Source organism: Stegostoma tigrinum, chromosome 5, assembly GCF_030684315.1.
Source record: "Stegostoma tigrinum isolate sSteTig4 chromosome 5, sSteTig4.hap1, whole genome shotgun sequence".
Classification (NCBI taxonomy): Eukaryota; Metazoa; Chordata; class Chondrichthyes; order Orectolobiformes; family Stegostomatidae; genus Stegostoma; species Stegostoma tigrinum.
Window position 1 is genome coordinate 31,427,270 of NC_081358.1, and position 25,844 is coordinate 31,453,113.

At 41.5% G+C, this 25,844-nt stretch overlaps 1 protein-coding gene across 5 annotated transcripts in view; it reads right to left on the reverse strand.

The window, feature by feature from the left end:
- sgk3 (serum/glucocorticoid regulated kinase family member 3) overlaps positions 1 to 25,844 on the reverse strand; it is a 79,112-nt gene that overhangs the window by 44,086 nt on the left and 9,182 nt on the right. For 4 of the 5 annotated variants that reach the window (XM_048529817.2, XM_059645891.1, XM_048529814.2 and 1 more), the window contains exon 2: positions 78 to 283. In XM_048529817.2, the coding sequence (XP_048385774.1) occupies positions 78 to 155 (78 nt within the window). In that variant the 5' untranslated portion in view covers positions 156 to 283. The remainder of the gene's footprint in view (positions 1 to 77; positions 284 to 25,844) is intronic. The other variant, XM_048529815.2, reaches the window with a different exon arrangement.

Consider the following 25,844-nt stretch of genomic DNA (forward strand, 5'->3'; position numbering starts at 1 on the left):
CGTGGTGAACTATTTAAAATATTTTATCAGCAAAGTTTCCAGAAAGCTCGCCAAAGAAACCTTTGTTCTATACTTACAGTGTATCGCTTTTTTTTCTCACGATGTTCATCAAAGCTGGGAATACTGACATTAGGGTGAGCTGATTTTGACTCCATTTTTGTTCCGTCCAAAGCAATTGCAAAGATCACTTTCAAAACTGAAGAAATGGTACAAGTTGAATTTTACAGACGTTTATCCAAAGTCAGTAACTCATGTGCACAGATCCATATGTCCATTATGAAACCTAGTAAAGAACAAATCTCATTTGCACAACAAGAATCGTAGCTTCATGCTGTGTCAAGTAATAAATGATTATGTAAAACTACAGCTGGATCAGTGCACACACCACCATCATCTGCAAATACTTTTTGCTGTTTTTAAACAATTTTTCCAACATGTCTTGAGGGTCTGAATGTGCATAACTGATAGCAGTGAGCTGAAATTAGCAGTGCACCTCCAATCTAATTACTGCAAAAGCACCTCGCAGTTTTACAATGGTTTTTGATGAGAACTGGGCGGGACTGTACTTAACACCAGTCTGATTGAACCGTGCCTCAAATTTTGCGCTTTGCCGTTCAGACATTTTCGGAGACACCGCTGGGTCAAGTGAAATTTTACACTGTGCCGGCTGGACCAGAGGTAGGGACATTACCACTGCAGCATAAGAGCTGCGGGGGCTGTGGTTTAATTCATTCTAGAGTTAGACACAATAATTGTATAAATGATGTTAACTAGTTACATGGATGCTTTGGAGAGGGTTCAGAGGAGGTTTACGAGGATGCTGCCTGGACTGGAGGGCTTATCTTATGAAGAGAGGTTGACTGAGCTCGGTCTCTTTTCATTGGAGAAAAGGAGGAGGAGAGGGGACCTAATTGAGGTATACAAGATAATGAGAGGCATAGATAGAGTTGATAGCCAGAGACTATTTCCCAGGGCAGAAATGGCTAGCACGAGGGGTCATAGTTTTAAGCTGGTTGGTGGAAAGTATAGAGGGGATGTCAGAGGCAGGTTCTTTACGCAGAGAGTTGTGAGAGCATGGAATGCGTTGCCAGCAGCAGTTGTGGAAGCAAGGTCATTGGGGTCATTTAAGAGACTGCTGGACATGCATATGGTCACAGAAATTTGAGGGTGCATACATGAGGATCAATGGTTGGCACAACATTGTGGGCTGAAGGGCCTGTTCTGTGCTGTACTGTTCTATGTTCTATGTTCTATGTTCTAAATACAGATAACAGCCGAGTGAAACTTCTAACTTTGAAATTTAAGTAGTTAACTATGACAGGGCACATATCAATTTGCAAAGACAGGGTAAGTGGAAGAGGAGGACAGGAAACCCTGACAAATATATGACAAAGGACATTCATGCAGGAGCCCCAACTGTTTATAATTACATAGATGCATCACTTTCTAAACCTACCCAGCCTGCACATCCCTGAACACTATGGGCAATTTAGCATGGCCAATCCACCTAACCTCCACATCTTCAGACTGTGGGAGGAAACCAGGGCACCCAGAGGAAACCCAGGCAGAAACAGTCGCCAGAGGGTGGAATTGAACACAGGTCCTTGGCGCTATGAGGCAGCATTGCCAGCCACTGAACCATTGCACTGCCCTCTTGCTCCTATTCCTAATTCTTTTTTTTGTCTCACCAGTCTAAGCAGATACAAACAGTAAATATTAGGTTCCCTATTTCATCATCAAATTGTCCACAACACCATCATAGGATATTACTTTATTGAAATGTTCACATATTTATGCATTAATTTTCAGTAAGCTGAAGAATTTTTGTAACAGTTTGTCACACATTTTGTTGATTTGAGTCATTGTGGCAACAACTAAATTGTTCATTATGAATCACTCTTATGAAGATGGTTTTTTTTGTTCTCAATTTTCCTCTCTCTTCCCCCGCCCCCCCAGAGCCAACATCGCTAGAGGGGAAATATCTTTTTCCATGATGTGGTTACTCCCATACATTTATGGAACTGCGCACCACACCTTTACCAAATACCATGTCTATGTGTCTATACACAGACAGGGTGAAGGTATGAGAGAGGAGGGACTGAAAATCCACATAAGAGAAAACATTTCTTGCATGTCTCCAACATTACAAATTTCAAGGCTGTTAGAACTTGCCTTATACTATTGAGACACAGTCAACGTCAAGAATATACTGGAATTACCAGATGAGAGAAATGGAGCTACATTTTTCCTTCACAGTGTCCATGACTGTTACTCCTAATTCCTGGCAGTCAAAGACCACACTAGGTTGCTTTTTGCAGCCAGAAAAAAAAACTCCCAAAGCTTTTATACAATTCCAGGATTTGGAGTCGTTTTCCTGAAGTATATTCAATGTCTATTCTGTTTACAGTTGAGTGCAATTAATTTGTTATTGGTCCAATCAACACAGAAAAATTGATATGATAAAACTAAAAAGGAGTTTATATTAACATAGGACTTTTTACAAGATCTTTAGACAACAAAACATTACCACAATCAACACGTTTAGAAAACAGCATTTATTTGCAATTAATAAAACCGGGTTCGTGATACCTGAAACCTGTTCAAGCAAAACTCTCTAGTTAAAACTTCACCCTTTCTATAAATAGAATGCTGGAGTTCTGGTACCAAACCTCGTTCGACCTGAAAGTTCAGTTTCCTTCATCAACAGTCCAACTAAGTGATAAATGAACCCTCTAAACGTCTTCAGTCCTCCAGCGTGCACTTCAATACTGTTAATTACAGCTGACTGAGACTAATGGGCAGGACTATGCAATCAGCTTATAGCTTCTGGCATCTCACCTTTAGCCATCCTTTCTTTGACAAATTTGCTACCACATTGAGAAGGGGTGAATTCAGCCTATTTATTTCCCCAATACTTGAATCTCACTGTTCAACAACATTGTCTTTTTAGTGTCCTGTTCACTTGGGTTCCGAATGACGCCTTATCCTCATTACACCATTCTCAGCTTAGACTTTCAGCAACAATATGGACAAAACTATTTTGAGCTAAATTCTCCAGGTCATGTCTACTAAGTGGCAGATATTATTAGATGCCCTGATAAAGTAAATTCTGGCCAATTTGCTAATCCACATTCACTTAGGCTATCATCTAATTACTTTAATAATGATGGCTTTGATAATGGTTTGACAGAACATCTTCGTATCATTTTGATCAACTGCATAACTAGTAAACTCTATTGGCCAACAAAATTTCTGACAAAAGGAAGTTCCATTGCAATTGCTGACCTCAGTCACAGGTCTTTGTTTCGGTTAACAATGTGAAAGAATAAATTTGTCTTTCCAGAACACTTTTTCACAATGTTTGGACATCTCAAAGTGATTGAGAGCGATATTAAATATGTTTGACATGCAGTCATTGTTGTAATGTGCAGAAATATGACAACTGATTGTGAAAATGTGATTTATTCCAGTTAGATTGGAGAAGCTGGGGTGATTTTCCTTAGAGAAGAGATTTGATGCAGGGATGTAAAATCTTGGTGTATGGAAAAGGTGCAGAAAGAAGAGACTTTCCATTGTGTTTGGAATACATTGTCGTTTGGTCACACAGAACTGGAGTACTGCTGGAAAGAAAAAAGGCACGTTTTGTTGAAGGTTTTTGTCTCATACTCATACAGGCCATTCACAATAACACAGCTTCAAGGGAAAAAACTAACAGTTAAACAGCACAAGAGGAGATTGACGATTTTTATTTTCCCCCTCAAGTTGATAGAGTAAACGTTCTCATTTTCTGACTGTCATTTTCAGAGAGATTCAGGTTGGGCATTCCACTGGTGCCTGTCAACATTTCGCATGCAATTAACCATTCATAATTAATTATAAACCATCTTCTTCAGCATCAGGCTCATCCAATCATAAGAAAGGAGTAGCTCAGAAGTGCTTGCCACTGCTGGACCCACAGATCCAGCCAGTCTGAATCTAGACAGTGGTCTTGGGACAGTGCTGTTTCTCAGACTAAATGAAACATCCAGTTGTGCAGTAAGAAAGTCCACGTTCTGCTGCAGTCTCCAAGAGTAAGTACCATTATCTTCTCTCCGCTACCTCATACTCTAACTCTGCCACTACATACTGATCTCTCCAAGGCTGACCACCTACAACTCTCACTCTTGTTCACAGCTACTCCATTCAACAGCTCTTACCCAAATCTCTCCAAACTACTAACCCTTTCTGCTTCTACTCTTCCTCACTCACTAAATGGGACACCTCACCACTTCTGCTTCCACATCACCATAAAACAGTTGTTCCATCCAAGTTAATCTTACTCTATCATCTTTTTACTCATTCCAGGAGAAACTGCCACCCAAGCAGGCCGGGAGGGCAAAGACAGGATGGGAGTTGCCGACATTAGTTTCCCTGCTCCTTGAGAAGATCATGGAATTAGCCGGAGACCACTCACATGAGCACACTGATAGCTCCCGGATCAGTTAACAGTATGTGGAGTTGCTGGTGTTGCACTGGGTGGACAAGGTCAGAAGTCACACGACACCAGGTTATAGGCCAACAGGTTTGTTTGAAATCACGAGCTTTTGGAGCTCTGCTCTTTTGTCAGGTGAAGTTGCAGCACCCTGAAAGTTTGTGATTTCAAATAAACCTGTTGGACTATAACCTGATGTTGTGTGACTTCTGACTTAGTTAATACAGTAGGCTTCATTGTACTGCACTGCACCTTTCTCACATTACCACCTCTGTTAATTCATTCTTAAGATACTCAAATTTCTAGCCCTACAAAGGCTTCTCTTAACTTAGGCACCAGTAACACCCACACAATCACAGATGCCAGAGCCTGAGTGTGTCAGATCCACTTCCACTTTGCAAAAGGAAGCCACAACTCTGAGGATGTTCCTGTAAGGCTTTCACCGGCACTCACCACCAGTTGAGTCTTCCACTTCAGTGGAACAGTATTTGGTGGGTACTTTATCTAGATTTGACTTGTGATCATAATTTGGTGCCCACATCATAACAAAAGAACCCAGAGAAGAATTAAGCCATTTTGCCTATTGAGTCAGCTCTCCCATTCGATCATGGTACGTTTCTCAAACCCATTCTCCTGCCTTCTCCCCATAACCCTTGATCATTGGCATGCCTTCGCAACTGGTTGAGAGAGAAATGCCCGAGGTCTCTGGAACTGAAAGGACTACCAGAGATAAGGAACCTTCCTAGGTCTAGACAGAGGGTAGTTCCATCTGCTGTTCATTAATAACTTTGTACAAATACTCAAGCTTAGGGATAGCAGGCAGGGTTGGTCAGTAACACTTGAGCAAACTGGGTCTAAGGTTGGAAGAGACCACCAATGTTATTAGTACCATGCCGCTTCCTCTTGAGGTGTCTGTATATGGCTGGGATAGTGAAAACAGCACCTGCTCTTGATGCATTCCTTCGGGATGGTGCATTGATATTCTGTGAAGAGTATTAGAGCCAGAATGGCTTTTCCAGGATGTGATTCTTGAGAAGTTGTAGCAAGCATTAATGAGGCTTCATGTTAGGCTGTGATACAGTATGGAAATACAGGTCTCCCAGGAGAGTAGTGAAATGTCTTTCCATGGACCTCAGTTATTTCACTTCATTCAGATGCATGCGTTGCAACATTCACCAAACAACATTGGGAGGTTTTCAGTCTCAGGATATACCTTCACTGCCTGCCCAAAAAATGCAGGACTGACTATAACAGACCACATTCATTCTTTCTTTCTGACACTTCATTCTGCAAAGATATCAGCTCTGAGGCCTTTGCAGCTTTGAGATCAGTGGAATGGTTTTTGTAAAAAGGTAATTACATGTCGATCAGTCACTGGTACTTGAGGTCAAGGTTTGAAATGTAATACCAGTCAATGCAGGAGTTACAGAAGAAGTGCAGCCTGATGGATGCTTGATTAATGCAACTCCCCCGGTATATTGCAAACATACCCCAGACGAGAAAATGAATTTACTCTACCTACTTTGAATAAGTTGGCAAACATCTTGTCTTCCTGATTGCACTTTTGAGGTTTGAATGAAAACAATGTTATCCATTTCACACTACTGGGAGTTCCGCTTGATAATTAGAATTACACCCACCAAACTCTTCATGTTCCATTTTGTTTTGCTGTCCCAATCAATTCCATCAGCTTTTGGGCTCCCCACATTCCCATCCAACTGTTTTATTTGGCCATAAATATTTCCAATTGCTGCCTCCTACACCATCCCCATAGCCCACTGAATCCAGTGTCATGGTGACTTGCAAAATCACTACCCACCCATACCCTCCTATGCTAGATCAGCTTTCATCCTTATATTTGGAGTTGCTCCCTTTCACAGTTGTTATCCCCCCCTCACACCGCACTGTAATATAATGCAGCCCTTTCCAAGACTTTAGTTTCCCACTTTCCCCAACAATCCATTCACTGCCTTCCAGTATTCTCCTGACCACTGTTGCCTAATCCCACAAGGACTGATTTATGAAGGCTGCCCAAACTAGGAACAGCCTAGCCCCCTGACAGATGTCTGCACGGCTCCTCGACTGACGCACCTGCAATCCCTGGGTTGGTTAGACCTGACCTATAGGAGTAACCATGGCCTAATCTCCAAACAGCAAAGACAATGATGCCCATTCAGCAGAGGGACCAACTGCCCCTGTATTGCAATCAAGCCCAAAACGCTATGTGCTTTGCTAATTACTTCCAGCATGTTCTGCCACTTTTAAAAGATCTTTGCATAGATTTGTTGTGCTAAGTGGCATATTGATTCAATAATATACAACTTTATCTGCAATATCTACTCTAGAATCTAAAGGGGTGTACTGAGCTGATCTTTTCCAAGGATGGCAGGAAGAGGGCAAACTCTTCAACAAAGCAGGCACTCCATTTCGCCTTACAAATCTGTTCTACTATTTCATGAGATCATGGCTGATCTGCAACCTAATCCCATTTACCGGTTCTGCCATATTTCTTAATGTAAAAAAAATTTGGTCAATTTTTAATGTCCTATTAAGATCCATTAACAGTTACTTCAAATCAACAGTTAGATTGTGTAGTCCATTGAAAGTAAGTTTACAGGTATAGCAGGTGGTGAAGGCGGCAAATGGTATGTTAGTCTTCATAGTGAGACAATTCGAGTACAGGAAAAGGGATGTCTTGCTGCAATTGTAGTAGGCCTTGATGAGTCCACATCTGGAGTGTTGTGCACAGTTTTGCTCTTCTTATCCAAGGAAAGATGTTCTGGTAATGGTGGGACTGCAATGAGGTAAACCAGACTGATTTCTGGGATAGCAGGACTGACAATATGGAGAGACTGGATTCATTAGGACTATATTCACCGTATTTTACAAGAATGAGGGGGATTTCATAGAAACCTATAAAATTCCACAGAACTAGACAGAGTAAATGCAGGAAGGATGATCCTGATGACAAGGGAGTCCAGAACCAGGGATCACAGAGTAAGGATATGGGGTTGGCCATTTAGGACTGAGATCAGGAGAAACTTCTTCACCCAAAGCATGGCGAGCCTATGTAATTCTCTGCTAGAGAAAGCAGTTCAGGCCAAAACACAATGTTTTCAAGAAGGAACCAGACACAGTTCTTAAGGTTAAAGAAATCAAAGGGTATGGGGAGAAAGCAGGGTGCAACGTTGGATGATCAGCACCATGATCATATTCAACGGTGGAAAGGACTTGAAGGATCGAACGGCCTACTTACTTCAGCTCCTATTTTTTTAAAAAATGTTTCTATATTTCTCTGATTTTCCCCAAACTTCAACCTGGAACTCTTCAGGCCACATTGTGACCAGGATAGGGTTAAATCAGAGCCTTCCTATGAAACAGGAAGAAAATCACCATAATTAGACAAAAAAAAAATCAGCAATTAAAAAAACAAAAACCTTGATTAACAACCACAACTGAGCAAAGCCCTACTTTAAACATAACTCCGAAATGCTGATTTCACCGATTGAGAAGGGCTACAATTAGCAAAATAAGGAAGGCAACAACACTCTCGCTTCGTTTTTTTGCTCAAACAGGATATTAGTAAGCCTACTTCCCTCATTATACCAACAAAGAGTTGAGGGAGATGATGAAAATAAAGCTGTAATATTCATTATGTAACTATATTTTTCCACCAAGTTATGTCAGTTACTCTCTTCATTGCCAAGAAAGTGAGTCATCACTGATTCCAAGAAAATTGTGCATTGTGCGAAGTGTTGCAGTAATTCTGCATGTTCATTGTAATTCGTCAGGTTACTTCATTTAGTTTAATGTCGTGCACGTGCATGCTTTTGAAAAGTTTTAATTTTGTTAATTCTGCCCACCTTTGAACACTAATGAATCTGTTTCCATTTTTGCTACATTAATTTAATATCACCTAATGACACAATTTTGCAGCAAGTCACTCCAACAGTTATTGTCAAACTAACGACACTGCAAACAAATATTCAGCAGTGGATAATGAAAACAGATGCACAAATGCAATCTGATAATCTTGTACTCGAAGCTCCTAACTACTCAACACAAATCGCCACCAAACATTAGTAATAAACATTAAGGGTAAAAGAATAAAAAAAATTTCCTGATAAAGTTGAACAAAGAGTTAGGGCCACGAGTAGTAGAGATGGTGGCTGGCGTAATAGTAACATCATCGGACGAGCAACCCAGAAGCTAATGTTCTGGATACACAGATACAAATCCCACTGTGGTAGCTGACAGATTTATTAATTTAATTGAAATTCTGAAATTGAAAAAGGTAGTCTGAAGAGTGACCATGAATTTAATATTGGTTATTGTAAAAATCCATCTCGGTCATTAAATTTCTTTCTCTAAATGTCACTACTGGCTTTTCCTTATCTGGTCTACGTGTGAATGAAACTCCAGAGCAATGACATTAAATTGCCTCTGAAATGCCTTCGCAGGCTACTCAGTTGTACCAAGCCACTACAGAAACATCAATATAGAGCACAACTTTATTTCTTAAACCTCATTTACCATGGACCACCTGGCATCAAACTGATACATCAGAAATAACAATGGCACACCCAGCACTACTGACACTGCCAAGTCCTCCTTGCTAACATTTGGGGGCTTGTGCAAAAACCAGTCCCAGACTAGACAAGCAACAGCCAGAGACATGGTCATACTCATTGACTCATACTTTACAGCAACATCCCAAACACCACCTTCACCATCCAGAATACATCCTGTCACAGCAACACAACAATCCCTCCTGGCGTCGTGGTATGCAGTCAAGAGGGAGTTGCCCTTGGAATCCTCAACATTGACTCTGAATCCATTAAAGTCTCATCATATATGGTCAAACATAAGCATGAAATCTCCAGCTGATTACTACCCACCACATCCCCAACCCACCCTCAACAGCTAACATACTCCATATTGAACACAACTTGGAAGCACTAATGACAGTGGCACAGAATAAACTGTAGGTGGGACATTTCAACATCCATCATTGAGTGGCACAGTAGCACCAATATGTCCATGACCTAACAGCTAGAAAAGGGTCTGCAACAAGTGATAAGGAAACCATAAACAGTGGGGTGAAAAATGTACCCAAAGGATGCATCTATGTCAATATTTGTACGAGTGACAACAATTCTTTGTGTGGTCTAAGTTCCATTTTCACATTGTTTGTGGCTGTAGTGGGGTTAATCAAATGGCCTGCTTTGTCCTGGATGGTACCAAACTAAGAGTGTTGTTGCAGCTGTACTCGCTAGACAAATGGGGAGTATTCCATGACATTCCTGACTTTTTCCTTGTAGATAGTGGACAGGCTTTGAGGAATCAGGAGCAAACATACTCACTGCAGTTTCTTTGCTTCTGACCTTCTCTGCAGTGTCACCAATTCAAAAAGGTGAAATTCCCTCCCTAATGGCATGGTGGGCCTACCAATACATAATGGGTTGCAAGGAGCAACTTAACGCCACCTTCAAGGGCACTGGGAATGGGCAATAAATGTTGGTCCAGTCAGCAAAGCCCACATCCCTTGAGTTGCTTGGTGTATCTACATGCTAACTTTGTGCTCCTTATCCTGGAACACGCAAGTCCTTCTGAATTTGAACACTTACACAATTCACACTATCTAAAAAATGTTCTTTTCCGTGCAAAGGAGAATGATCTCACACCTCCCCACTCCAAGTACTATTTGTTGACCACTTACTTAACCCATCTGTATTTTATTGCAGCCACTGTCTGCCTCTCAGCTTAAATCTCACCCTTGCTTCATGTCTTTGGCAAGCTTGAATACAATGAATTACTCCCGGTCTCTTTGCCCAAGTCAAGAATATAGATTGTAAAAAGCAGAAATCAGACCTCAGATCCTGTGGCACTCCACTAGTTATAGCCTTCCAGTTATCCCTGCTCTCTGCTACTTACCGTTAACCAAATTTGGAAATTCCACTTTAGAAAACCATGACCAGTGCATCCACTGATTCTACAACTACCTCTTTTAGAATGCTAGGTTGCAGACACGAGTCCTGAGGTTTTCTTGGCTTTTAGCCACTGAGGTGTCTCTAATACTTCTTCCCTGTTGATATTAATTAGTTTAAGTTCATCACACTTCAGATGCTATATTGTCTACGTTTGTGGATAAGAAGATCTCAGGATGAGTAAAGATCCCTATGACATGTGGATGCTAAGTTGTATGGTTAAAAAGAAAAATCACACCATAAAACAACTGAAGAGATTGAAATCGCAACAGCAAAAAGAACTCTGAAAAGTGACATCCAGAAAAGGAAACCACAGTATTTTAGCCACTTGTTCAGTGATGGAAACAACAGAGATCTGTTCTGGAGAACAAATTGAAGTCAACCTAAGCACACATTTGGAAGCAGACATCAGAGTCTTTACATGATAGCTGCAATGCATGTGTGATGGAACAAGACAGATGAGTGTAGCAGATAATAAAATGTAAGGCTGCAAGATGGAGAGAAAAGAAGATAGGTGGAGAGGAGAGTATAGGTGGGGAGGTAGGGAGGGGATAGGTCAATCCAGGGAAGACGGACAGGTCAAGGAGGTGGGATGAGGTTAGTAGGTAGGAGATGGAGGTGCGGCTTGGAGTAGGAGGAAGGGATGGGTGAGAGGAAGAACAGGTTAGGGGAGGCAGAGACAGGCTGGACTGGTTTTGGGATGCAGTGGGTGGAAGGGACGAACTGGGCTGGTTTTGGGATGTGGTGGGGGAAGGGGAGATTTTGAAGCTGGTGAAGTCCACATTGATACCATTGGGCTGCAGGGTTCCCAAGTGGAATATGAGTTGCTGTTCCTGCAACCTTAGGGTGGCATCATTGTGGCACTGCAGGAGGCCCATGATGGACATGTCATCTAAAGAATGGGAGGGGGAGTGGAAATGGTTCGCGACTGGGAGGTGCAGTTGTTTATTGCGCACCGAGCGGAGGTGTTCTGCAAAGCGGTCCCCAAGCCTCCGCTTGGTTTCCCCAATGTAGAGGAAGCCACACCGAGTACAATGGATACAGTATACCACATTGGCAGATGTGCAGGTGAACCTCTGCTTAGTATGGAAAGTCATCTTGGGGCCTGGGATAGGGGTGAGGGAGGAGGTGTGGGGGCAAGTGTAGCAATTCCTGCGGTTGCAGGGGAAGGTGCCAGGTGTGGTGGGGTTGGAGGGCAGTGTGGAGCGAACAAGGGAGTCGTGGAGAGAGTGGTCTCTCCGGAAAGCAGACAAGGGTGGGGATGGAAAAATGCCTTGGGTGGTGGGGTCAGATTGTAGATGGCGGAAGTGTTGGAGGATGATGCATTGTATCCGGAGGTTGGTGGGGTGGTGTGTGAGAACGAGGGGGATCCTCTCTGGGCGGTTGTGGAGGGGGCGGGGTGTGAGGGGTGTGAGGGATGTGTGGTGGGAAATGCGGGAGATGTGGTCAAGGGCATTCTCGACCACTGTGGGGGGAAAGTTGCGGTCCTTGAAGAACTTGGACATCTGGGATGTGCGGGAGTGGAATGCCTCATCGTGGGAGCAGATGCGGCGGAGGCGGAGGAATTGGGAATAGGTGATGGAATTTTTACAGGAGGGTGGGTGGGAGGTGGTGTATTCTAGGTAGCTGTGGGAGTCTTTAGGCTTGAAATGGACATCAGTTACAAGCTGGTTGCCCGAGATGGAGACTGAGAGGTCCAGCAAGGTGAGGGATGTGCTGGAGATGGCCCAGGTGAACTGAAGGTTTGGGTGGAAGGTGTTGGTGAAGTGGATGAAGTGTTCGAGCTCCTCTGGGGAGCAAGAGGCGGCGCCGATACAGTCATCAATGTACCGGAGGAAGAGGTGGGGTTTGGGGCCTGTGTAGGTGCGGAAGAGGGACTGTTCCACGTAACCTACAAAGTGGCAGGCATAGCTGGGGCCCATGGCCACCCCCTTAGTCTGTAGGAAGTGGGAGTCTCTGAACCTGTTCTTCCTCTCACCTATCCCTTCCTCCCACCCCAAGCCACACCTCCATCTCCTACCTACTAACCTCATCCCACCTCCTTGACCTGTCCGCCTTCCCTGGGCTGAACTATCCCCTCTCTACCTCCCTACCTATACTCTCCTCTCCACCTATCTTCTTTTCTCTCCATCTTCGGTCCGCCTCCCCCTCTCTCCCTATTTATTCAAGCACCCTCACCCCATCCCCCTCTCGGATGAAGTGTCCAGACCCAAAACGTCAGCTTTTGTGCTCCCGAGATGCTGCTGGGCCTGCTGTGTTCATCCAGCCTCACATTTTATTATCTTGGATTCTCCAGCATCTGCAGTTCCCATTATCACTGAATGTAGCAGATCATGGCAGAAGATCTCCTATGAGGTGTAGCTATAAGTAGCAGCACCACTCATCAAACCCTCTATATCTAGTAAGCAATCTTTGTCTTCTATTGAAATGAGACACAAAATATTTGTTCATGATTACCATTTTCTCATTCACCGTGTGAATTTCTCTGAAGAGCCAATATTTATTTTAAAATAAAACAGACAATACTTAAAAAACAGATCAGGCAGTATTTGTGGTGACAAACAATAAACATTTCAGGTCAAAGATCTCCACAAAATGTTACCTGATGTTCTGTGCATTTCCCAAATTTAAACTTCTATTTTGAATTTCCAGCATTGATACCAAAACAATATACAGACAATGTTTATAATTGTTACTCTCCTTTTCATTATAAAAATCAAATCCAAGACAGCAAAAAATAAAATGATGAAAGGAAAGGTGGAATTAAGAGACGGATAAAGACCCTGGGCATTTCCCCAGCTATCTACCAGTTATATGTGGACACATTAAAAAAAATTGCCAGTGTTTTACTTTATTTATTTTTGCTGCTGTAATGTGCATTTTATTCCATCAATTCACTTTTGTATCCCTCACTAAATCAGTTCAACATAAATATATACAAATTCTCACGATGCTGTCGTCATATTTAATGAAAAAGAATGAACAGTAATATCCTTTTGAATTCCACACACAGACATTTCCAATAAATTCTTAACTAGTTGTAAACTTCAACTGACTATTAATTAGATAGTACAGACTGTGGCTTCATTAGAATAAAATAAAATTAAACTCAAATCAATTTTGCTCATTATGTTAGCACGGTCTCGTTACTGCTCCAGCTGGAAAATATGCTTCAATTTTCTAATATATTGTACAACTAAAAAAAGCCCCTGAAAATCAGAAAGGCATGACATTATAATTCAATTTTAAATGGCATGCTTCCTGCAGACTTGAATGCTAAAGTGAGAGTCTTATAAAAAGAATTGTCATCAATGATAAAAGAGTAGCAGCAAATTGCATTTAAATAGTAATTTGCTATCATTAAAACAAAAATAGAACAATGCAATTGGCCAGTGTGACTGGTAAACAATTATAATACATGAGGTCATTTAGAGGTTTGGATCAGAAATTGTTTAGCTGTAAGACAGAGGATGGTGGTTGATGGGAAATATTCATCCTGGAGTTCAGTTACTAGTGGCGTACCGCAAGGATCTGTTGTGGGGCCACTGCTGTTTGTCATTTTTATAAATGACCTGCATGAGGGCGTAGAAGGATGGGTTAGTAAATTTGCGGATGACACTAAAGTCGGTGAAGTTGTGGATAGTGCAGAAGTATGTTGCAGGTTACAAGGGGACATAGATAAGCTGCAGAATTGGACTGAGAGGTGGCAAATGGATTTTAATGCGGAAAAGTGTGAGGTGATTCACTTTGGAAGGAGTAACAGGAATAGAGAGTACTGGGCTAATGGTAAGATTCTTGGTAGTATGGATGAGCAGAGAGATCTCAGTGTCCATGTGCATAGATCCCTGAAAGTTTCCACCAAGATTGATAGGGTTGTTAAGAAGGCGTATGGCATGTTAGGTTTTATTGGTAGAGGGATTGAGTTTCGGAGCCATGAGGCCATGTTGCAGCTGTACAAAACTCTGGTGCCGCCACACTTGGAGTATTGCGTACAGTTCTGGTCGCCGCATTAAAGGAAGGATGTGGAAGCATTGGAAAGGGTGCAGAGGAGATGTACCAGGATGTTGTCCGGTATGGAGGAAAGGTCTTATGAGGAAAGGCTGAGGGACTTGAGGCTGTTTTCATTTGAGAGAAGAAGGTTAAGAGGCAACTTAATAGAGACATACAAGACGATCAGAGGATTAGATAGTATGGACAGTGAGAGCGTTTTTCCTCGGATGGTGATGGCTAGCATGAGGGGACATAGCTTTAAATTGAGGGGTGATAGACATAGGACAGACGTCAGAGGTAGGTTCTTTACTCAGAGTAGTAAGGGCATGGAATGCCCTGCCTGCAAAAGTAGTAGACTCGTCAACTTTAAGGGCATTTAAATGGTCATTGGATAAACATATGGATGATAATGGAATAGTGTAGATTAGATGGGCTTCAGATTGGTTTCACAGGCCGGCACAACAGAGGGCCGAAGGGCCTGTACTGCGCTGTAAGGTTCTATGTTCTATCATAGCAAATATTAACCCTCTACAGTGTAGAGCAAAAGCATAGATTCAGGATCTTGCGACAATACATTTAGTTTTAAACTGATGTGTGATGTGTGTTTGTCAGTGTTTTGCCTCTTGCTTATATTATCCTTTATACTGTTAGAAACTGGCTGAAGATATTACGGTATTGAAGGATTCAACAGATGTTTCTTAGAGCTAACAATTAAATACAAACTCCATTTCTTAGGCATGGAGCCTCTGCATTAATATTAAAAGTAAGAAGTTCAAAGAGCAGGATAATTCCAGTAGCATGTCATGCTTCAAGTGATCTCATGGCAAAATGGCGTATGAAACCTTTACACCCACAGATCACAGGCTGTGATACAGTCATATTATCATTGGCATGTCCCTAAAAAGATATAGTGACATACTGACCTTGAGATAATGTGGCCCTAGGTTTATCATGATTTTCAAAACAGAACAGGAATGGTTTTGGAATCATTAACATTTTAGATGTCAAAATGAGTTTTTAAGTACAAATCCATGGGGGCTATTTCACCTAACATTAAGGAACATAACTACACCACTGACACCTTCGACCCAGCATATTTAGTTCTCAATTCTTTCTTAAATACACCACATTCAATGACCCTCATTTTACATTTCCTGATAGTTATTTTAGTTTTGCTCCCCCCTACCCCAACACTAACCATTCCTTAAAAAAACTTTAAAAACAACCTAAGGAAATGCATATGAGATAGCTAGCAGACAAGCAAATCACTTATTGTGCAATTAGTATCTTCACTGAAATTGTACGTTGAAATTTCCATCCCGTTCTTTTTATCCTTTCTTCACCCTCCCCATAATTTCCTGTGCTCCGATTAATGCTGGCTGGTCCATCCAGTTTCATCTCTTTTCTTAGATTTCTGGGTGAAGTTTTATGACTGAGTAGAATGTAGCCAGCTCAGGTAAGGACCGCAGATTTCCTTCCTTAAAAAGGACAGATGGGGTTTTACAACACTCGACAATGGTTTCATAGTTAACAAAATTAATAAGCACATTGACAAACGTACATTAATAGGGAGAACTAGCCTGTTATTCTGGAGGAAAATCACGTTCAGTTAAATTAATGGAGTTGTGTGTTTAAAATGAAGTGTTAGAGGGTTGATCAGGCCAATGCTTTTTGAGTAGAGTATGTGGACTTTCAGAAGAAATTCAATACAGAGCTGCACAAAAGACCTATGAATGTGGATCTTCAGAGAGCTCATGGATGAAAGAAAAAAGGACAGTAACAACACAATATTAAATTGGCCTAGTGCTAGGACACAGAATAACGGTCAATAGATATTTTGTTTTCAGGCTGGGAGGTGGTTTATAGTGGAGATCCCAGGTGTTAGTGTTGGAACCGTTGCTTTTCCTAATATATATTAAATGATCTACACCTTGCAGGACAAGGGAACAGTTTCAATTTTTTCAGATGATATAAAATCTGGGGCATTGTATTCTGTGTAGAGTATAGTAAAGAACTCCAAAAGGACATAGACAAGATGGCGGAGTGGGTGGAAAGGTAGCAAATGAAGCTCAGTTCAGCCAAGTGTGGGTTGATACACTTGGTGGGAATAACATGGGGAAACAATATGAAGGTTACAATTCCGAAGGACTCACGTGTGCATGTGCCTAAATCATTAAAAGTGACAAGGCAGACCGAGACAGAGATGGGAAGGTACAGGACCATTTAAACGGACTACAAGATCTATTACAGAAACGTGTTTGTTTCAACAACAAAAAAAAAATCAATATCACCCTTAAGCTTCCTTGAAAGAAATAGAAGACAAATCCTGAGTAGCTGCCAAAACGAAGGTAAAATGTTGTGGATGCTGGAGATTGGAAACAAAAAACAAAAATGTGCTGATGAAACTTCCCCTGACATCCCTTGGCATTAACATCGCTGAACTCTCACAATACTGGAGATTACCACTAACCAGAAAGTGAACTGGACCAGCCATATAGATACTGTGGCTGTAAGAACCAATGGGAGATAAGAAATACGATAGTGCGTCTCTCATTTTCCAAACCCACCATCACAAAGGCACATGTCAGGAAAATGATGGAGTGCTCTCAACCTGCCTAGGCGAGTACAGTTCCAATTACACTCAAGAAGGTTGACACCATCCAGGACAAAGCAGCCCATCAACCGTCTTCAACATTCATGCCATTGACGCAGGGGCAGCAGCATGTACAACGTACAAGATTCGGTGCAGCAATCTACTGTAACACCTTCCTCCTTTCAAATCCATTAGCTCCACCAGCAAGAGGAGCCAAGGCAGCAGAAACTTGGTAATGCTGAAATCAGTAAGGTTCCCTCCAAGTCACATCATCTGGACTTAAAACTATACTGTTTCATTACTACCTTGTAATTTCAAGTCATTGCTGGCTAGGTAATGTTCCCATCCTGCAAACAAAAATCACACACTGCTATTCACTTCAAATTAACAACATCTCAATTCAACACACCTGGCATTTAGTTTAATCTTGTCTAAAACTTTTGCTATTCACTATATTCATAGTGACAGCAGGTTTGTTAGTTGTGCCCTGATATCTTTGTCAAATGACTAAGCTAGTGTTCTCCAAAGATTTTCCTACCATGTCCCTGAATCAAATTTTCAAAACTGTTACATTTCCTTAGGGAGACCAATGACAGTGGGAGGGTTAGGAGGGGGGAAGACAAGATAGCTTTTGGACAGGTGGGAAGAGCTGCAAGAGTGGGTCCTGTGGGGCTGAAGCACTGTTGTAGTAATTTCATTGGAGTCCACACCAGCTTTTGTGGCCTAGAGCTGGTGACCCTGAAAATTTCAGCCTGCAGCCCCTTGGGAGTGTATAACAATTACAACTAAATTCATTTTTACTCGATTGGTATAATGTGGGTTCTAGGACCCCAACATCTATAAGCTGTTTCCTGGCATTTATGCTGTCAAATACCTTAACTCTTGAGCAGTCTCAGAGACTCCACTTTCATGAGACTTTTTGGGAAAGCAGCCCACAGAACAGTCCCAGTCATAATGTGCCTTACATTTCATAACACAAAAGAAAAAGTATCGCTACAACACTTGTCAAATTTACTCCTTAGAAATTCGCCCGAATGTTTTCCCAGCAACCAAGCTAATGCAGCAAATAGCACATTGCTTTTAGAGTCTCAGAAATAATTTGAATTTGTTTTCGAGCAGACTTGAACTCATATTTTGATGATGGAAATTTGGGTAGCATTGAAACCAATTTATTTTGAGCTATTCCCTTATTTATAAAAGAACAGAAACCATAGTTTGTCATTTTAAATTGGAAACTGCTATAGGAACACAAGAAGCTGTTTCACTTCCAATCCTTCCCTTTTCTTGGTCTCCTTGGGCCGAGTGTCATACAAGTTCATTCCTGATTGATAAATGTAATCAATCATTCTTTAACCAAAGCATTTGCACAAGTGCAAGCCAGAGAATTAAATAAAAAGCATCTCTGCATTTTCCTTTCTTTGCAAAGGAGTAAAGCTTATAACTAACTGTTTGCATGAGAAATTCACATTATAACTATTTAGAGAAATTGAACAAATTGAACTTTGTAATACACTATCACAAAGCGACAAAGCATTAGCATTTGGCAAGGTCTCTCCTGGCAGATTAGTCCAGAAGATTATATCACATGGGATCCACCTTAAGTTGACAAGTTGGATACAAATTGGCTTGGTCATACAGGATAAGAGGTAGTTGTGGAGGAGCGTTTTTCTGCCTAAAAGTCTGTGACTGGTGGTGTTCCACATGGATCTGTGCATCCAGTCTATGCATTGCCGTTGAATATTCTAATAGAGAGTCACAGGTCTTGCAATGTAAATTCTACTTTTTCTTCACAGATGCTGCCAGACTTGCTGAGGTTCACCAGCAATTTCTGTTCTTCTTTCAGCATTCCAGCGTTCACAGTTCTTCGTATTTTCAATGTTGGGGAACACAGTCTAGTGTGAGGGAGGAACTGAAGGAAATCAATATTAGTGGGGAAATTGTGTTGGAAAAATGATGGGTTTAAAAGCCATAAATCTCCAGACCTGATAATCTGTATGAATTAAGTGGTCCAGAATAGTCATGGTCATCTTTCAAGATTCTATAGATTCTGGCACAGTTCCTAAAGATTGGGAGAATAGCTAACGTAACCACGCTGCTTAAAAAGAGGTAAAGAGAAAACGCAGACACATTAGTCAGACATTGGTAGTGGGAAGAAATTCTATACCCGCTGTAATAAACGTCAAACGTCACACTAAATCAAGTTATAGTCCAACAGGTTTTGAAATCATGAGTTTTTGGAGTGTAGCTGCTTTGTCAGATGAAATGAGAGAGAAGAGCGCAGAGAACACAGAACGTATGGGCAGAGAGATCAGAAGATCATACAAATGGTGTGAGTGGAGTGTCAGATAATAAGTCCCTGCAGATGATCTGAAGTGTTTGACAGTGTGAGTAAAGTGTCAACAGCTGAATAACAAAGGGATGACCTATAATCTGATTAAATGAGGCAGACACTCCACTCACACTATTTCTAAGATCTTTCGATCTCTCTGCCCATAAATTCTGTGTTCTGTGACCTTCTCTCTCACTTCATCTGACAAAGGGGCTATGTTCTAAAAAGGTCATTATTTCAAATAAACCTGCTGGATTATAACCTGGTGTCATGTGACTTCTAACTTTACCCACCCCAATCAAACACAGTAACAAATGCAATGGATGCTGGAGTAATCAGCAGGTCTGGCAGCATCTGTGGAGAGGAGTTTTACCATTGCAAGTCAAACACGACTCTTCAGAACATTCTGAAGCATATTACTGGGTTGGAAACTTTAAAACTCTGTTCCTTTCTCCACAGGTACTGTTAGACCTACTAAGTTTCCTTAGCATTCTCTGTTTGTTCTATTTTAGATTTCTAGCATCTACGGTATTTTACTTTTACTTGGAGAACAGTGATAGGACCAGACACAGGATTTACAAAAGGGAAACCATGCTTGTCAAATCCTGTGCAATATTTCAAGGATTAACTAGTAGAGTTGATAAAAGGAATCCAGTGGATGTGGTTTACTTGGACTTTCAGAAGGCTTCCCATAAAAATCACACTTGAGATTAGCATGCAAAATTAAAGCATGGAATTGGGGGTGGTGAACTGACATTGATAGAGAATTCTGAGCGTGCCACTCCTTTCTGCCAAAGACTAGAGGGGTATAGTGGGAATCAGTACTTGGCTCCCAGCTATTCTCCATATATTACTAATGGTTTAGATAAAGGGAATTGAGTATAATATCTCCACGTTTGCAGATGACACAAAGCTGGGTGGGAGGTAAACCGTGAGGAGGATACAGAAATACTACAGTGCGATTTAGGTAAGTAATATGGAGCTGTCAAATGCAAGGCAGATGAAGGATAATGTGGAAAAATTGGAGGTTATCCACTCTGGTAGCAAAAACAATAAAATAGTTATCTGAATGGCAACAGGTTGGGAAAGGTGGAGGTGAAAATGAGACCTGCACGTCCTTGTACATCAGTCACCAACAGTCAGCATGCAGCAGGCGGTAAGGAAGGCAAGTAGTTTGTTGGCCTTTAGAGCAAGAGGATTGGAGTACAGTAGCAGGATCTCATGCTGCAACTGGCCTTGGCAAGATCACACCTGACAGCGTGTGCAGTTTTGGTCTCCTTATCTGGCCACGGAGTATAGTGAAGGTTTACCAGACATCCATCTTGCCATCCCGGGGATCAATATAAGGAAAGATTGAGTTGGTTAGGATGATACTTACTGGAGTTTAGAAGAATGAGGAGGAATCTTACAGAAACTTATCAAATTCAAAAAGAATTAAATAATAGAGTAAAGGCAGGAAGGAGGTTTCCGACAACCACGACGTCCAGAACTAGGGGTCACAATCTGTTGAATTCTCTGCCACAGAAAGCAGTGGAGGCCAAAACAGTGAAGGTTTTCAATGAGTTAGATATAGTTCTTGGGGCACATGGGATCAAGGGGTATGTGGAGCAAGCAGGAACAGGATATGGAGGTGGATTATCAGAACCATAATCATATTGAATGGCAGAACAGACTTGAAGCGTCAAATGGCCTATTGCTGCTCATATTTTCTATGTTCCTATTTTTCTATGTCACAAAAACCCACCTAGTTCACTAACGTTGTTGAGGGAAAGAAACCATCATCCTGATCTAGGCTGCAGGTGACTCTAGACCCACAGCATATTTTTGTGACTCTTAACTTGCCGTCTGAAGTAGCCTAGCAACCTATCTTGTTGCAAATTGTTGTGAAGTCTTAGGGGGAAAAGAAAGGAATTAAACCAGAACACTTAGCATCAATTAAGGCACTGGAATCTGTCAACCCTGCAAAACTCTTCTGAATAACTGGGGGGCCAGTGCTAAAGCAACAGCCTGACATAGTCATACACATGGAATCATATCGTGCACACTGTCCCAGACAATGCTATCACCATCTCTGGGTACATCCTGTCCCTTTGGCAGGACTGACCCTGTAGAGGTGGCAGTACTGTGGTAGGCAGAAATTCCAAAATTTCTTAGGCAGCACCTTCTAAACTAACCATCATTACAAGCTGATTTAAGGGAACACTACCAGCCATAACTGGAAGGCATGGTGGCTCTGTGGTTAGCACTGCAGCCTCACAGCGCCAGGGACCCAGGTTCGATTCCAGCCTCGGGTGACTGTCTATGTGGAGTTTGCACATTCTCCCCATGTCTGCATGGGTTTCCTCCGGGTGCTCCAGTTTCCTCCCACAGTCCAAAGATGTGCAGGTTAGGCGGATTGGCCATGCTAAATTGCCCACAGTGTTCAGACATGTGTAGATTTAGATGGGTTATAGGGGGATGGGTCTGGGTGGGATGCTCCAAGGGGCGGTGTGGACTTGTTGGGCAAAAGGGCCTGTTTCCACATTGTAGGAAATCTAATCTAATCATAAGTTACCCTCCAAACCACACGCCAAGCTGACTTGAAAATACATCACTATTTGTTGAATATTGCTGGGTCAAGACCCTGGAACTCTCGCTTTAATGGCATCGTGGGTCCACCTACATCAGATGGATTGTGGTGGATTAAGACAGCAGCTCACCATTACATTCTCAAGGGCATCAAAGCAGGCATTACCAGTGATATCCATATCCTATGAAAGAATGCAATACCACTAATTATTCAATTAAAACTATTATGGGCTTCACTCAGTTTTCTAAATTCCACCAATACACATGTCCAAGATGTAAGGACGGTCTACCAGCCCATAGTCACTTGAAATCATCAAGTGGCAGACAAGAGTACCATCTGATAAAATGTTGCTGCTTCTTGGGGAGTCATGTTGTTACTTTGTGTTCAAAATGCACCTTGAAACACTTCATTTTCAAATTTTACACTGCATAAGGGGAGCCTCATCAACAGGAAAAAAACACAACCACAACGAAACTAAAATGATCAGGAAAGGTTGACATAGCACAATAACGTTCTTTTTTTACAACAAGGACCTTAAGTATAAGCTTAGTAATAACATAAGATAAGACTTTCAAACAGAACCTTGTGAATTCAAGTTCTACTTTGGAACTTTAGCACAAAAGCTACAATGAAAAAATTAGCCATCAAACCAAATCATTTTTTTAAAAATCCAGCCAGTGATGAATTTTATTACTCATCAGGCAATTAAGAAATCAACAAATTACTGGGGTCTGGAGTCACATGTAGGCCAGACCAGGTAAAGATGGCAGTTTCCTTCCTTAAAGGATATTAGTGAACCAGATCATTAGACTTTTAATTCTAGATTTTTAATTTACTGAATTTAAATCCCACCATCTGTGAAAGGATTTGAACCCAGGACCCCAGAACATTACCCATGTCTCTGGACTAATAGTCTAGCTCTAATACCCGAGTTTGCCATGTCCTGCACTGTAAGACCTCACACCATTACTCATAGAACAGAGTTCCCCAAAAGCTCTCGGCCAGCCTTCCTCGTCCAACACTAAAAACTCAGGATTGTCTAAAATTTAGTGTCCTTAGGCCACTTGAGAGATACCACAGAGCATCAGTTATTACACATGAAATTTAAATAAATGTTTCCATTAAATTACACATCTCTGTATTTTATCAGTATCTGTATTCCAAATGTAACTGCAAACTTTTTTTATTATTCGTTCATAGAATGTGGGCATCACTGGTTGGGGGAGCATTTATTGCCCATCCCTAACTGCCCACAGGGCATTTGTGGTCAACCACATTGCTGTGGGTCTGAAGCCACATGTAGGCCAGACCAGGTAAGGATGGCAGTTGCCTTCCCTAAAGGACATTGGCAAACCTGGTGGGTTTTTCTGACAATTGGCAATGGTTCATGGTCATCATTAGACTCTTAATTCCAGACTTTTATCAAATTCAAATTTCACCATCGGCCTTGGTGGGATTTGAACCTAGGTCCCCAGAACATTATCATGGTTCAGTCTGATTAACAGTCTAGTGATAATACCATATGCGAATGTACAATATTATTTGGACATCTTGGAAAGACAACATCACACTGCTTGGAGATACTGGGAACTGCAGATGCTGGAGAATTTGAGATAACAAAGTGTGGAGCTGGATGAACACAGCAGGCCAAGCAACATCTTAGGAGCACAAAAGCTGACGTTTCGGACCTAGACCCTTCATCAGATAAGCTTTTGTGCTCCTAAGATGCTGTTTGGCCTGCTGTGTTCATCCAGCTCCACACTTTGTTATCACACTGCTTGGGTTTAACATGCGATTCCTAATCAGTAGTAAATGGATTAACAAGTATCCATAAAATCTCTTGAACCACCAGGATATTTTATATTACCTGATATAATGTGAATGTTTAAACTGCCTAGCCTTTCCACACTTTAAAATTTAAGACCATAAGACATAGGAGTGGAAGTAAGGCCATTCAGCCCATCGAGTCCACGCCGCCATTTAAATCATGGCTGATGGGCATTTCAACTCCACTTACCCGCACTCTCCCCGTTGCCCTTCATTCCTTGTGAGATCAAGAATTTATCAATCTCTGCCGTGAAGACATTTAACGTCCCGGCATCCACTGCGCTCCGTGGCAATGAATTCCACAGGCCCACCATTCTCTGGCTGAAGAAATGTCTCCTCACTTCCATTTTAAATTTACCCCCTTTAATTCTAAGGCTGTGCCCACGGGTCCTAGTCTCCCAGCCTAACGGAAACAACTTCCCAGCGTCCACCCTTTCTAAGCCGTACATTATCTTGTAAGTTTCTATTAGATCTCCCCTCAACCTTCTAAACTCTAATGAATACAATCCCAGGATCCTCAGCCGTTCATCATACGTTAAACCTACCGTTCCAGGGATCATCCGTGTGAATCTCCGCTGGACACACTCCAGTGCCAGTACGCCCTTTCTGAGGCGTGGGATCCAAAATTGGACACAGTATTCTAAATTTAACTTCTACAAGAACAGTTTTTCATAGATGGAATCAGCCAAGAGGCAACAACATCCAGAAACATATTTGAGCGTGCTAGGAAAGAGATTAAAAAGCACGACTTCAAAAGGCAATAATCTCATAATCACTCCTCATGCAAGTGTTGGCGCCTACAGAAAGGAGGAGGAGGATAGAACAGAACAAATAAACATGTGGCTGAAGAAATGTTGCAGGAAGGATTTAGATTTCAGAAACATTGGGACCAATTCAGGTAAGTGGAATGTGTACAAGGAGAATGGATTACAGACTTAGCAGGACTGGGCCTAATACCCATAAAGAGTATTTTGCTCGTGATGTTAGGCAGAGATTAAACTAGCTTGGCAGGAGAAACAGTTTCCTTTAGACAGAGGAAGCCACAAGGGTATGGAGCAGGTTGGCTGTGGAGGAGTGGAAACTATATAAAAAGGTATTACAGTGGATAGGCAGTGTCTGCCATTTAAAGAATGAAGACATGGTGTACAATAGATACATGTTCCTTTGAGGTGCAAAAACCCAAAAGAAATGTGATCCAACCATAGATAACAAGAGAAGCTACTGACTGTATTAGAAAAAAGGATGAGGATTACAAAGTTTCCAAGAAGTAGCAAGTATGGAGATTGGGAGAATTTTTGAATTCACCGAAGGAGGACCAAGAAACAGCTGAAGGAAGGGAAAATAGTTTGTGGCAGTAAATTAGTGAGAGATACAAAAAAAAAATGCATTTTAAAAGCTTTACAGGTATGGAAAAAGTGAAAAAGAGAGGAAAAACAAATGTAGAACTGTTGCAGACAGAAAAGGCAGAACTTATAAAATTGGGAATGAGGCAATGGATCAGAAAATAATACATGCTTTGTGTACATCTCCAAAGAGAAAGACATAAAATACCTGAAAACCAAGGAACTAACAAGAATGAGGAACTGAAATGAAGTAACGTAGCAAAAAATAGTAATGGAGAAATTAATTGGACTGAAAGTTAGTAAATCCCTTGGATCTGATGATTTTCATCCCAGAGTTTTGAAAGAACTGACTGTACAGAAGGACTGTCATGACAGTCATCTTGTAAAAGTTCTACTTAATAGAAGGTTGCAAATGTAACCCCACTATTCAGGAAAGGAGTGACACAAACAGGGAATCAGTAGTCTGTTTGACAGACATCAATAGGAAGGAAAATGACAGACTCTATTGTAAAGGATGTGATCATTGGATACTAAGAAAATCGTGGTGTGAGTACGCAGAGTCAACATGATTTTAAGAAAGGAAAACTAGTTTGACAAATTCGTTGATAAGCTTTTTTGAGAGTATAACTAGCAAATTACATAAGACAGAACCAGTGGGCATGTTGTATTTGGATTTTTTTTGAAGGGTTTTGATAAGGGTCCACCCAGGACAAGAATATTGATTGTTGTATCAAG